At 37.5% G+C, this 12,610-nt stretch overlaps 1 protein-coding gene across 1 annotated transcript in view; it reads left to right on the forward strand.

Moving 5' to 3' along the window:
- The window catches only part of LOC123551904 (uncharacterized), a 39,489-nt gene that overhangs the window by 24,809 nt on the left and 2,070 nt on the right, over positions 1-12,610 (forward strand). The window contains exons 18-22 of the mRNA XM_053541460.1: positions 1,381-1,510; positions 1,769-1,911; positions 6,202-6,279; positions 8,277-8,376; positions 8,764-8,827. Coding sequence (XP_053397435.1) covers positions 1,381-1,510; positions 1,769-1,911; positions 6,202-6,279; positions 8,277-8,376; positions 8,764-8,827 — 515 coding nt within the window. The remainder of the gene's footprint in view (positions 1-1,380; positions 1,511-1,768; positions 1,912-6,201; positions 6,280-8,276; positions 8,377-8,763; positions 8,828-12,610) is intronic.

Below are 12,610 nucleotides of genomic sequence, written 5' to 3' on the forward strand. Positions count from 1 at the left end.
TGGTCGACTTTTCGAAGAAAAAGTAGAGCTATTGCACTCGCCCCGGTGTCGGCGTCGCCATTGGTTAAAGTTTTTGATAAAGTCAAATATCTCTGTTACTATCAAAGCTATTGACTTGAAACTTAAAATAGTTTTTTAATATCAAAGTCTACACAAGGAGAAACAATCCCCATAACTCTGATATGAATTTTTACAGAATTATGCCCCTTTTTAACTAAGAATTTTTGGTTAAAGTTTTGATAAAGTCAGATATCTCTGTTACTATCAAAGCTATTGACTTGAAACTTAAAATACTTATTTACCATCAAAGTCTGCACCTGGAGAAACAATCCCTGTAACTCTGTTTGAATTTTGACAGAATTATGCCCCTTTTTATCTTAGAATTTTTTTACTGGCAAAGCTCTAATTTAGAGTCAAGCACTGAGAAAAGTCGAGCGCGTTGTCTTACAGACAGCTCTTGTTTCTTTTGGTTTCAATATAATTTCTAGTTTAACATTTGCATTTGATAAATATTGGGATATTTCAACTACCTAAAACAAAAGTCAAGTTTGAAAACAGCATGTAGCTTCAGAATTTATCTGTTTTCAATCTTTTTTGGTTTGGCAACTGAGATAGACAAAGGAAGGTAATGATAATTGTATAAACTTGCACTTCTGATTATTTTTGCAAAATAAGTACTTGTCAGTGCAAATCTTTGTTCTCTTTAATACAATAGTTCTTATATTCATATAATTCTTTAGGCAAAATATGTTTATTTAATTTACACTTATGCTAAAGTAATGTTGTCTTTGGTTGGGCAACCAGGATAGGAAAATCAAATTTTGAAAATACTTCCAGTGAGAATCTGATATGTTTCAAGAACATGGTGAACACAGATAAATGATCAGCCGGTTAAGTTTTGAACACAACTATTAGTGGACCAAAATCTGATTAACCACCTTTAATGGGTCTCAAATCATGCAGTCTTGCCTAGCCTTACTAATCTTGTGAAAATTTTAAAATCTCAATTTGATTACTGTAATTGGACTGATTTTTAGCTTTGTTGATAAATTATGAGTTTGACACATTTTTTGTACAACATCAAGGGATTGTCACTGTTAATAATGTGATTTGCAAATGACAGATGATTGTTGATAAACATACTGAAATGACGTAGAGGTTCGTTTTCATATTTGCCCTTCAAACCCTATCTCACTTGGACACACCGCAGTGGCTCAACAGCTCTGCAGTTTGTTCTTCACATGGACAACAAAATATATGTTATTAGTTTGTACACTAGTCTTTCAGCATACTACTCTACATTTGCTGTTTCTAACAGTTTATCAAATATCAACTACCTGTGTATTCTCAGTCATAGCTAATTCCTGTTTTATGATTCAGGTCGAGTTCAGTGGGTTTGTTATGCCAGATAAAACAGTTAAAGATGTCGGACATACACAGGTTCCAGCTGAGAGGTGTGATCAGATCTGACAAACGTTCAGTAGACTACATGGTGCCGAAATCTGTCAGGGTGAGAGTTCACTGTGTCATTATTAATCAAAATTTAAGTTAGAATTCAGCAATGATTTGAAAGTAACCTACTGTTAAACAGGCTGTTTCAATATACATATAACGTGGGATATGTCAAGGTTTTTTGAGCTTAACTGCTTTTATAGAATGTAACTATTATTCAAAATGATCTTTAACCCATCAAACAAACAGACAGGGTTATTTATTCCAGTTGTATCAAAATAAAACGTTTTCATATAATTTCCTGGCTGTTTTACAGAGGTATGTGACCTTGATAGATCTAGAGAAGAGCATTATGTACTGTCAACCTTACCAGGGTATTTTACTGAACTTCATCACATCTGTCCACAACAAAAAGAAAACATTCAAGTCTGAGGCTGCCATCCTGACGTATGTTCAGCTGTAAGTATTATAGTCTATGTCACAAGTCTGAGGCTGCAGTCTTGTCATATGTTCAGCTGTAAGGATGGTAGCCTTTGTCACAAGTCTGAGGCTGCAGTCTTGTCATATGTTCAGCTGTAAGTATGATAGTCTATGTCACAAGTCTGAGGCTGCAGTCCTGTCATATGTTCAGCTGTAAGTATGATAGTCTGTGTCACAGGTCTGAGGCTGCAGTCTTGTCATATGTTCAGCTGTAAGTATGATAGTCTATGTCACAAGTCTGAGGCTGCAGTCCTGTCATATGTTCAGCTGTAAGTATGATAGTCTGTGTCACAAGTCTGAGGCTGCAGTCTTGTCATATGTTACAGCTGTAAGTATGATAGTCTATGTCACAAGTCTGAGGCTGCAGTCCTGTCATATGTTCAGCTGTAAGTATGATAGTCTGTGTCACAGGTCTGAGGCTTCAGTCTTGTCATATGTTACAGCTGTAAGTATGATAGTCTATGTCACAGGTCTGAGGCTGCAGTCCTGTCATATTTTCAGCTGTAAGTATGCTAGTCTGTGTCACAGGTCTGAGGCTGCAGTCTTGTCTTATGTTCAGCTGTAAGTATGATAGTCTATGTCACAAGTCTGAGGCTGCAGTCCTGTCATATGTTCAGCTGTAAGTATGATAGTCTATGTCACAAGTCTGAGGCTGCAGTCCTGTCATATGTTCAGTTGTAAGTATGATAGTCTGTGTCACAGGTCTGAGGCTGCAGTCCTGTCATATGTTCAGCTTTAAGTATGATAGTCTATGTCACAAGTCTGAGGCTTCAGTTTTGTCATATGTTACAGCTGTAAGTATGATAGTCTATGTCACAAGTCTAAGGCTGCAGTTTTGTCATATGTTACAGCTGTAAGTATGATAGTCTATGTCACAAGTCTGAGGCTTCAGTCTTGTCATATGTTCAGCTGTAAGTATGGTAGCCTTTGTCACAAGTCTGAGGCTGCCATCCTGACATATGTTCAGCTGTAAGTATGATAGTCTGTGTCACAAGTCTGAGGCAGCAGTCTTGTCATATGTTTAGCTGTAAGTATGATAGTCTATGTCACAGGTCTGAGGCTGCAGTCTTGTCATATGTTCAGCTGTAAGTATGATAGTCTATGTCACAAGTCCGAGGCTGCAGTCCTGTCATATGTTCAGCTGTAAGTATGATAGTCTGTGTCACAGGTCTGAGGCTGCAGTCTTGTCATATGTTATGCTGTAAGTATGATAGTCTATGTCACAAGTCTGAGGCTGCAGTCCTGTCATATGTTATGCTGTAAGTATGATATTCTATGTCACAAGTCTGAGGCTGCAGTCTTGTCATATGTTATACGGTAAGTATGATAGCCTTTGTCACAAGTCTGAGGCTGCAGTCTTGTCATATGTTAAGCTGTAAGTGATAGTCCATGTCACAAGTCTGAGGCTGCAGTCTTGTCATATGTTATGCAGTAAGTATGGTAGCCTTTGTCACAAGTCTGAGGCTGCAGTCTTGTCATATGTTCAGCTGTAAGTATGGTAGCCTTTGTCACAAGTCTGAGGCTGCAGTCTTGTCATATGTTATGCTGTAAGTATGGTAGCCTTTGTCACAAGTCTGAGGCTGCAGTCTTGTCATATGTTCAGCTGTAAGTATGAAAGTCTATGTCACAAGTCTGAGGTTGCAGTCTTGTCATATGTTACACTGTAAGTATGATAGCCTGTGTCACAAGTCTGAAGTTGCAGTCTTGTCATATGCTATGCTGTTAGTATGATAGCCTTTGTCACAAGTCTGAGGCTGCAGTCTTGTCTTATGTTATGCTGTAAGTATGATAGTCTGTGTCACAAGTCTGAGGCCTCAGTCTTTTCATACCCAGAAATCCCGAAAATAATAAGCCGCACTCAAAAATAAGCCCTCCAGTTTTTTTATCAGTAATAGTATCAATGAATTTGTTAGGACACAATATAAGATAGCAAAAGTTACCAACGTGTACATAGCAGATTTATTTCTACATGTGATAGCAATAAAACATACTTTGGAATAAAAACACTTAAAACAATGCATGTTGTGCCGATTTTTAAAACCCTGGACAAATTAAAACTTTAAAAGCAAGAAAATTCCTGCCTCAAACACTTCTTGTCACGTCAGTTCTACTTATTAAAATGACCGGTCTTTATAACACAATGCAGTGTTTATCACATATTGTGTGTTTATCACATATTGTGTAACTTATTCATACCCATTGGCCGATTAAATCATAGGTCTGCTTGTTTGTACGGCCAAACAAAACTTTTAAATGGGTAATTATCTGTTAGCATCGGATTATTTTCATTAAGAAATTGTAAAAAATTCTAACAAAACTGGTATGTCAGAAGTATAAGTATTTACCGACATTGAAGTCTTTACTAAAAAGCAAACTATATGACATCCATATCTTCAGTATTCCAGTACTCGAAAATACGCCGGTTTTTAAACCATTACTGAATATTTGTACTCAAAAGTTTGCCGGACTCAAAAATAAGCCAGTCTCGATAATAAGCCACCAAATCCTTACTAAAATCTAAAATTTATTATTTTCGGGATTTCAGGGTATGTTAAGCTGTAAGTATGATAGCCTTTGTCACAAGTCTGAGGCTGCAGTCTTGTCATATGTTACAGCTGTAAGTATTTTTTGAGCTTGCAAGCTTAGCTTAGTATGCAGAGCACAGATCTACAGACTGCGGGTTGTGAGTTCAATCCAAGGATCAGGTGTATATTCTGTGTGAATATTTGATAGTAGACATTGTGTCTGAAATCATTTGTTCTCCATCTTTCCCCTGAAAGAGCTAGTTTGTCAAATTAATTAATTTTGATTTTAATATTTCATTCCAGGTTCACTAGTTATATGAAAACTGTAATGCACTAGCACTGATTAAATATTGTGATACTTGTATGGAATACTGTGAAATCATTTAATTTCATTGTCACAAAATTTCGTGGTTTTGGCCAAAAAGGCTGTTTCAAGGGGACGTAAATTCGTGGATTTCAAATTTTTGAAGTTTTTTTTTATAATTTCCACAGGACTAGATCTAGTGTATCATTTTGATCATACCTGTGAAACCTACATGTGTCAAACAGCGCTACCATGGTTACCGAATTTGCAATCTACGCCGCGGGAGATAAGCAACTGATCATGTGCCAATTAACAACCACGTTATCTTAAACGACCCCTTATTTGCAAAATTTAGTGAAACTGTGAGACATTCAATAAGAAAAATTGCCGCCAATTAAAAAGTGTCAAATCAGTAGCACCTGGGATATAGTCTTGCACAATTAGCATTTATAATTGTGTTTTCTTTAAAGTTGTTAATATCAATGTGCGTTTGTCGTCTCTGTTGTTATCGTCAATTGCCTGTTTGTTTGTTTTTCACCAAATAAAATTATATATGAAAATGTTTTAATTAGCCATTCTCTAGCTGTTTTTCTGTTAAAAATTCTTACAAAATATCAATTTCCCTTGTCCGATTTCACCAATTTATGTCTTCGTAGATCTAATTATATCAAATCAAATACCATGCCCGCCCGCTTAGCTCAGTAGGTAGAGCGTCGGTCTACGGATCGCGGGGTCGTGAGTTCGATCCTCGGGCGGGGCGTATGTTCTCCGTGACTATTTGATAAACGACATTGTGTCAGAAATCATTAGTCCTCCACCTCTGATTCATGTGGGGAAGTTGGCAGTTACTTGCGGAGAACAGGTTTGTACTGGTACAGAATCCAGGAACACTGGTTAGGTTAACTGCCCGCCGTTACATGACTGAAATACTGTTGAAAAACGGTGTTAAACCCAAAACAAACAAACAAACAAATCAAATACGCACATTTCCTGCCGAGAAACTTGTAATGTGAACTGGGTAACAATGCATCAGACGCAAATCTAGCAATTAATTTATAATATTTGAAAGTACTAGAAGTTTACTACATGTCAGTAAAAATAAACATTTCAGAGCGGGGCCGAATAAATGCAAATTACAGCCACAGCATAGTGCAGTATGTCACATGATGCTATGTCAAACTACTATTTTTAGTATCTACTTTCACTTTGACGAACATGTCGTAAACAAACCACGGGTAAATGTCTAAATGAAATAGTTGGTTTTGTTCCTACGCATACCTATTATTTATTTCGTGGTTAGGCCGAACCACGAAGTCCACGAAAATTAATCTACCACGATTAATAATGATTTCCCAGTATTCTCTAAAGAGTTATTTGTACACAGAGTAAAATACTTCGGGTGTTGGTAAATTTTTAATTTTGAACATATTATACTTACAGGTGTTTACAGGAGATATCTACCAAAGCTTTCAGTTTCTATCATGCTGTCACCTCCAGTAATGAGGATATAGACTTCAGGTAAATTTAAAAGTAAAAAACTAATGGGGGATTTTATTTGTCATTTGGATTTTAATTTGTGTACAGTCCACAAATGGTTGTAAAAGCCCCAGCTTTGGCATCAGGGAAGGCATTGCCATTGATGATTGATTTCAGGTACAAGTTTTAAGGCAGCTTCTCAGTTTCACTATATATTCTTAACTACTTCCCATGTTATCACCAAATGTTTAACTTTTAAGGGTTGCTTCTGGTAAGAGGCAGACATCAGATAGTTTAGGGTCAAATATCCTAAAGGTCAAGGTCAGTAGGATCAGTTATAATTGTAATAATGCTGGTTAAATGGCAAGCATCACAGTTTTACAGTTTCTTCTTAAACTAACTTACATTGTTTCTAAGTATCCTTTATACCCCCAACAAATGTCTACATCCCACTGTAACTGCCCTTTCCACCACATCTGACCCCATTTCTAACCCCTACCCCTACTTCTACCCTCCCCTCATAAAAAACACTTCCACTTATCACACTTCAAAAATACTTTCGTTTGAAACTCCTGTTACTTACACAAATAAACACTTCTTCCTTTCCCTCCCCATCCCCTCACACACACACAAAGTTGGAAAAAAGTCAATTTTTAGCTCAACTATTCAAAGAATAGGTAGAGCTATTGGACTCACTTATGCATCGGCATCCGCGTCAACGTCCCGATTCTGTTAAGTTTTTGTATGTAAGCTGGTATCTCAGTAACACTTATGGGAATAGATTGAAACATCAGACACTTATTCACTGTGATAAACTGACTTACATTGCACAGGTTCCATAACTCTGTTTTGCTTTTTACAAAATTATGCCCCTTTTTCGACTTAGGAATTTATGTATGCAGGTATCTCAGTACCCATTGATGGGAATGGATTGAAACTTCACACACTTGCTAACTGTCATGATCTGACATGTAATGCACAGGTTACATAACTCTACTTTGCATTTTTACAAAATTGTGCCCATTTTCGACTTAGCAGTTTTTGGTTAAGTTTTTGTATGTTAAAGCTGGTGTCTCAGTACCCACTAATGGGAATGGATTGAAACTTCACACAATCGTCCATTGTCTTGAAGTGATATGCATTTTACAGGTACCATAACCCTGTTTTGCAATTTTACAAAATTATTCCCACTTTTCAACTTTAATTTTCATTCAACTGACCAGGCTGTTAAATTGTCGAGCGTTGCTGTCCTCCAACAGCTCTTGTTTCTGTTGCACTCACTTTTATCTGTAATTTTCAGTTTTCAAATAGTTGAACAAGCTGTCCTTCTGACAGCTTGTTTCGAGGGATAGTAGGTCAAAAGTCAAGGCTACAGTGACCTTGAGATTGAAAGCAGTTTCCCATAAATCAAAAGCGAATGCTTTGACCTGCAGTGATCAAACTTTAAAGGGATGATTGCTAGTAGATGATCCCAATTATTTTGGAGGTTAAGTCTTGTATGTAAGCTGGTATTTCAGGAATCACCTGTGGGAAAGAATTGCAACTTCACACATATTGTTCCCTGTGATTATTAACATGCAGTGCATAGGTGCCACATCTCTATTTTTACAAAATTATGCTCTTTTTTGGACTTAGCAATTTTTGGTAAATGTGAGCAGTAACCACTTGTGGGAATAGAGTGAAGTCTTACACACTTTTTTGTTGTGATGAACTGACACAGTGCTCAGGTTCCATAACTCTGTTATACACTTTCACAAAGTTAAATCCCATTTTCTAATTGACAAGGCTTCTGAAAAGTCATGCATTGCTCTCCTCAGACATCTCTTGTGTTTCATTTATAAGACATAGACAGGTTGTTATGGAAAACATGAATATTTTAGATTACCAGTATCTAAGTATTGGATAGTTAAAAGAATTATTGCATATTATTTTAAATTTGTAAACTCTGAAATGGGAAAATGGTTAGTTATGAAATTGGAATATATATGGATGCTTGCAATTTTGCCACAGTATGCAATTAATGTTTGGTGCTATTTCAGTGGAGCATCTTTGCCTCACAGGAGTTCCATGCTTGAACTGACTTTGGAGAAGTACTTAAACAGAGCTGGAATCCACAACTCAGATTGTAGGATTATAAAGGTATTGCAGCATGTCCGTTATGTATATGATACTTGTATTTCAGACTATGTCTGAAGGACTAACATCTTTTTGTGTAATATCTGCTGAAAGAAATGACTTGAACTTTTGATAAAAACTTTTTTTTGCAATATATGTTAGAAAAAATTCATAGGTGCAGTTTGGTTAAATTTGATGAGTTATGGCAAATCGACCTAGAGTGATTAGGGGCTGCCCCCAGAAGATTGGAGATTTTTATTCTTTGTATTGCATTGTTGGTATAGCTAAGCTACTTCCTAGTGACTTTCTGGAATAATTGTTTCTCCCCATTTCAGGGAAATGTGTAGACACATGCCTTAAATGTATTAATATCAATCCAGAATGGTCTCGAACATTTTGATTATTTTTCAGTACTTGACAGAGATAGTGAAACTACAGCAGATTGAAGAGGAATTCAGAAGCAAGTATCTTACAGGTAGGTATATAATTGTGTGACACTCATTTTTGAGTCTGAAGTACATTATGTCTGTCTACATTACCTCAATCTATCATTTAATTAAACCAGCATTGGCATAGCTATGCTGAAGAACATTCGGGTAAATTCTCTTATATTAAGACCTAAGAATACATAAAAATTGTTAATAAAACTTTTCTCAGAAGTATGGATCAAATCCCTTTTAAAGGTTCTACCTCAATTTAATTACATCTCTGTTATAGCATACCAAGTAAGCTTAGTAATTACAGCTCAAGGCTGTAGACTTAAAACCTGGATGTTTGATCCCTTGCAAATGTTTTCTGTGATGTTTTACCAGGAGACAGTGTGTCTGCAGTCATTTGTTCTTCGCCTGTATCTGTTTTGCTTTTTAGCTCACCTGAGCCACAGGCTCACGGTGAGCTTTTGTGACCACTCAATGTCAGTTGTGCGTTGTCCGTCTGTCAACATTTTCAAAAAAAAATCTTCTTAGATTTACACCAAACTTCACTTTCGATATTTGGCATGTGACATCATCTAATGGTCCTCTATAAAGATTGTTCAAATTGTGCCCCTGGGGTGAAAAGAGGCCCTGCCCCCGGGGGTTCCAAGTTTTACATAGACATATAGGGAAAAAAAAATTAAATCTTCTTGTCTGAAACTGCTAGGCCTAGGCTTTTGATATTTGGTATGTTGCATTGTCTGGTGGTCCTCTACCAAGATTATTCAAATTATGCCCCTGAGGTGAAAAAGAGGCCCCACTCAGGGGGTCGCATGTTTTACATAGACTTATATAGGAAAAGGCAGCCCGCCCACTTAGTTCAATAGGGAGAGCACAGATCTACAGATCTCGGGGTCGTGAGTTCGAGCCCTGGGCGAGGCGTATGTTCTCCATGATGATTTGATAAAAGACATTGTGTCTGAAATCATTCGTCCTCCACCTCTGGGGAAGTTGGCAGTTACTTGCAGAGAACAGGTTTGTACTGGTACAGTATCCAGGAACACTGGTTAGGTTAACTGCCTGCCGTTATATAACTGAAATACTATTGAAAAATGGCATTAAAACCTAGAACAAAAATCAAAAATACAGGAAAAAACATTAAAAATCTTCATATCTGAAAGTTCAAGGCCCAGGCCTTTGATATTTGGTATGTAGCATTGCCTAGTGGTTCTCTAACAAGATTTTTCAAGTTATGCCCCTGGGGTAAAAAGAGGACTGGCCGCGGGGGTCACTTGTTATGTGAAAAATTACTTGAAAAAATATCTGTTCATATTTCCTAGACTATTTAATCATAATTACCTGATGACCCCAAGTAATTAGGAGTCACCTGACTGTGACCTTGACCTGCTGACCTACTTTCTTGTTTTTAGCTCACCTGTCACAAAGTGACAAGGTGAGCTTTTGTGATTGCGCGGTGTCCGTCGTCCGTCGTCCGTCCGTGCGTCCGTGCGTCCGTAAACTTTTGCTTGTGACCATCTAGAGGTCACATTTTTCATGGGATCTTTATGAAAGTTGGTCAGAATGTTCATCTTGATGATATCTAGGTCAAGTTCGAAACTGGGTCACGTGCCATCAAAAACTAGGTCAGTAGGTCTAAAATAGAAAAACCTTGTGACCTCTCTAGAGGCCATATATTTCACAAGATCTTCATGAAAATTGGTCAGAATGTTCACCTTGATGATATCTAGGTCAAGTTCGAAACTGGGTCACGTGGGGTCAAAAACTAGGTCAGTAGGTCTAAAAATAGAAAAACTTGTGACCTCTCTAGAGGCCATATTTTTTCATGAGATCTTCATGAATATTGGTCAGAATGTTTATCTTGATGATATCTAGGTCAAGTTCGAAACTGGGTCACGTGGGTCAAAAACTAGGTCATTAGGTCTAAAAATAGAAAAACCTTGTGACCTCTCTAGAGGCCATATTTCTCAATGCATCTTCATGAAAATTGGTCAGAATGTTCATCTTGATGATATCTAGGTCAAGTTCGAAACTGGGTCACGTGGGTTTAAAACTAGGTCAGTAGATCTAAAAATAGAAAAACCTTGTGACCTCTCTAGAGGCCATATTTTTCATGAGATCTTCATGAATATTGGTCAGAATGTTCACCTTGATGATATCTAGGTCAAGTTCGAAACTGGTCATGTGGGGTCAAAAACTAGGACAGTAGATCTAAAAATAGAAAAACCTTGTGACCTCTCTAGTGGCCATATTTCTCAATGGATCTTCATGAAAATTGGTCAGAATGTTCACCTTGATGATATCTAGGTCAAGTCGAAACTGGGTCCTGTGCTGTCAAAAACTAGGTCAGTAGGTCTAAAAATAGAAAAACCTTGTGACCTCTCTAGAGGCGATATTTTTCAATGGATCTTCATGAAAATTGGTCAGAATATTTACCTTGAAGATATCTAGGTCAAGTTCGAAACTGGGTCACGTGGGTTAAAAACTAGGTCAGTAGATCTAAAAATAGAAAAACCTTGTAACCTCTCTAGAGGCCATATTTTTCATGAGATCTTCATGAATATTGGTCAGAATGTTCATCTTGATGATATCTAAATCAGATTCGAAACTTGGTCACGTGGGGTCAAAAACTAGGTCAGTAGGTCTAAAAATAGAAAAAAACCTTATGGACCTCTCTAGAGGCCATATTTCTCAATGGATCTTCATGAAATTGGTGAGAATGTTCAGCTTGATGATATCTAGGTCAGGTTCATAACTGGGTCATGTGCGGTCAAAAACTAGGTCAGTAGGTCGAAAAATAGAAAAACCTTGTGACCTCTCTAGAGGCCATATTTTTCACGAGATCTTCATGAAAATTGGTGAGAATGTTCACCTTGATGATATCTAGGTCAAGTTTAAAAGTGGGTCACGTGCCTTCAAAAACTAGGTCATTAGGTCAAATAATAGAAAAACCTTGTGACCTCTCTAGAGGCCATATTTTTCAATGGATCTTCATGAAAATTGGTCAGAATTTTTTATCTTGATGATATCTAGGTCACATGTGCTCAAAAACTAGGTCACTATGTCAAATAATAGAAATAACGATGTCATACTCAGTTGAACACTGGGTCATGTGGAGATAGGTGAGCGATTCAGGACCATCATGGTCCTCTTGTTTAAGGTACAGCCTTGAAATTTGGATGACATACAGTTTTGCACACCGATCTTAAAACTGACTTTCAGTGACCATGAATGTGATCTACTGACCTACTTTTTAGCTCACCTGTCACATAGTGACAAGGTGAGCTTTTGTGATCACCCTTCGTCCGTCGTCCGTCCGTCAACTATTTCTTGTCTGCACGATAGTGGTTTCATTTATGATTTTATTTTAACCAAACTTGCATACATCTTGTATCACCATAAGATCACGGTTCCTTTCTTGAACTGGCCGGATCCCACTATGGGTCCCAGAGTTATGGCCCCTGAAAGGGCCAAAATTAGCTATTTTGACCTTGTCTGCACGATAGCAGCTTTATTTATGATTTGATTTTTACCAAACTGGCACACAACTTTTATCACCATAAGGTCTTGGTTCCTTTCTTGAACTGGCGAGTTTCCGTTATGGGTTCCAGAGTGATGGCCCCTGAAAGGGCACAAATTAGCTATTTTGACCTTATCTGCACAATAGCAGCTTCATTTATGATTTGAATTTAATCAAACTTGCACAAAACTTGTGTCACCATAAGATCTCGGTTCCTGACTTGAACCGGCCAGATCCCTTAATGGGTTCCAGAGTTATGGCCCCTGAAAAGGCCAAAATTAGCTATTTTGACTTTGTCTGCACAATA

The sequence above is a fragment of the Mercenaria mercenaria genome, chromosome 4 (genome assembly GCF_021730395.1).
Source record: "Mercenaria mercenaria strain notata chromosome 4, MADL_Memer_1, whole genome shotgun sequence".
Lineage (NCBI taxonomy): Eukaryota > Metazoa > Mollusca > Bivalvia > Venerida > Veneridae > Mercenaria > Mercenaria mercenaria.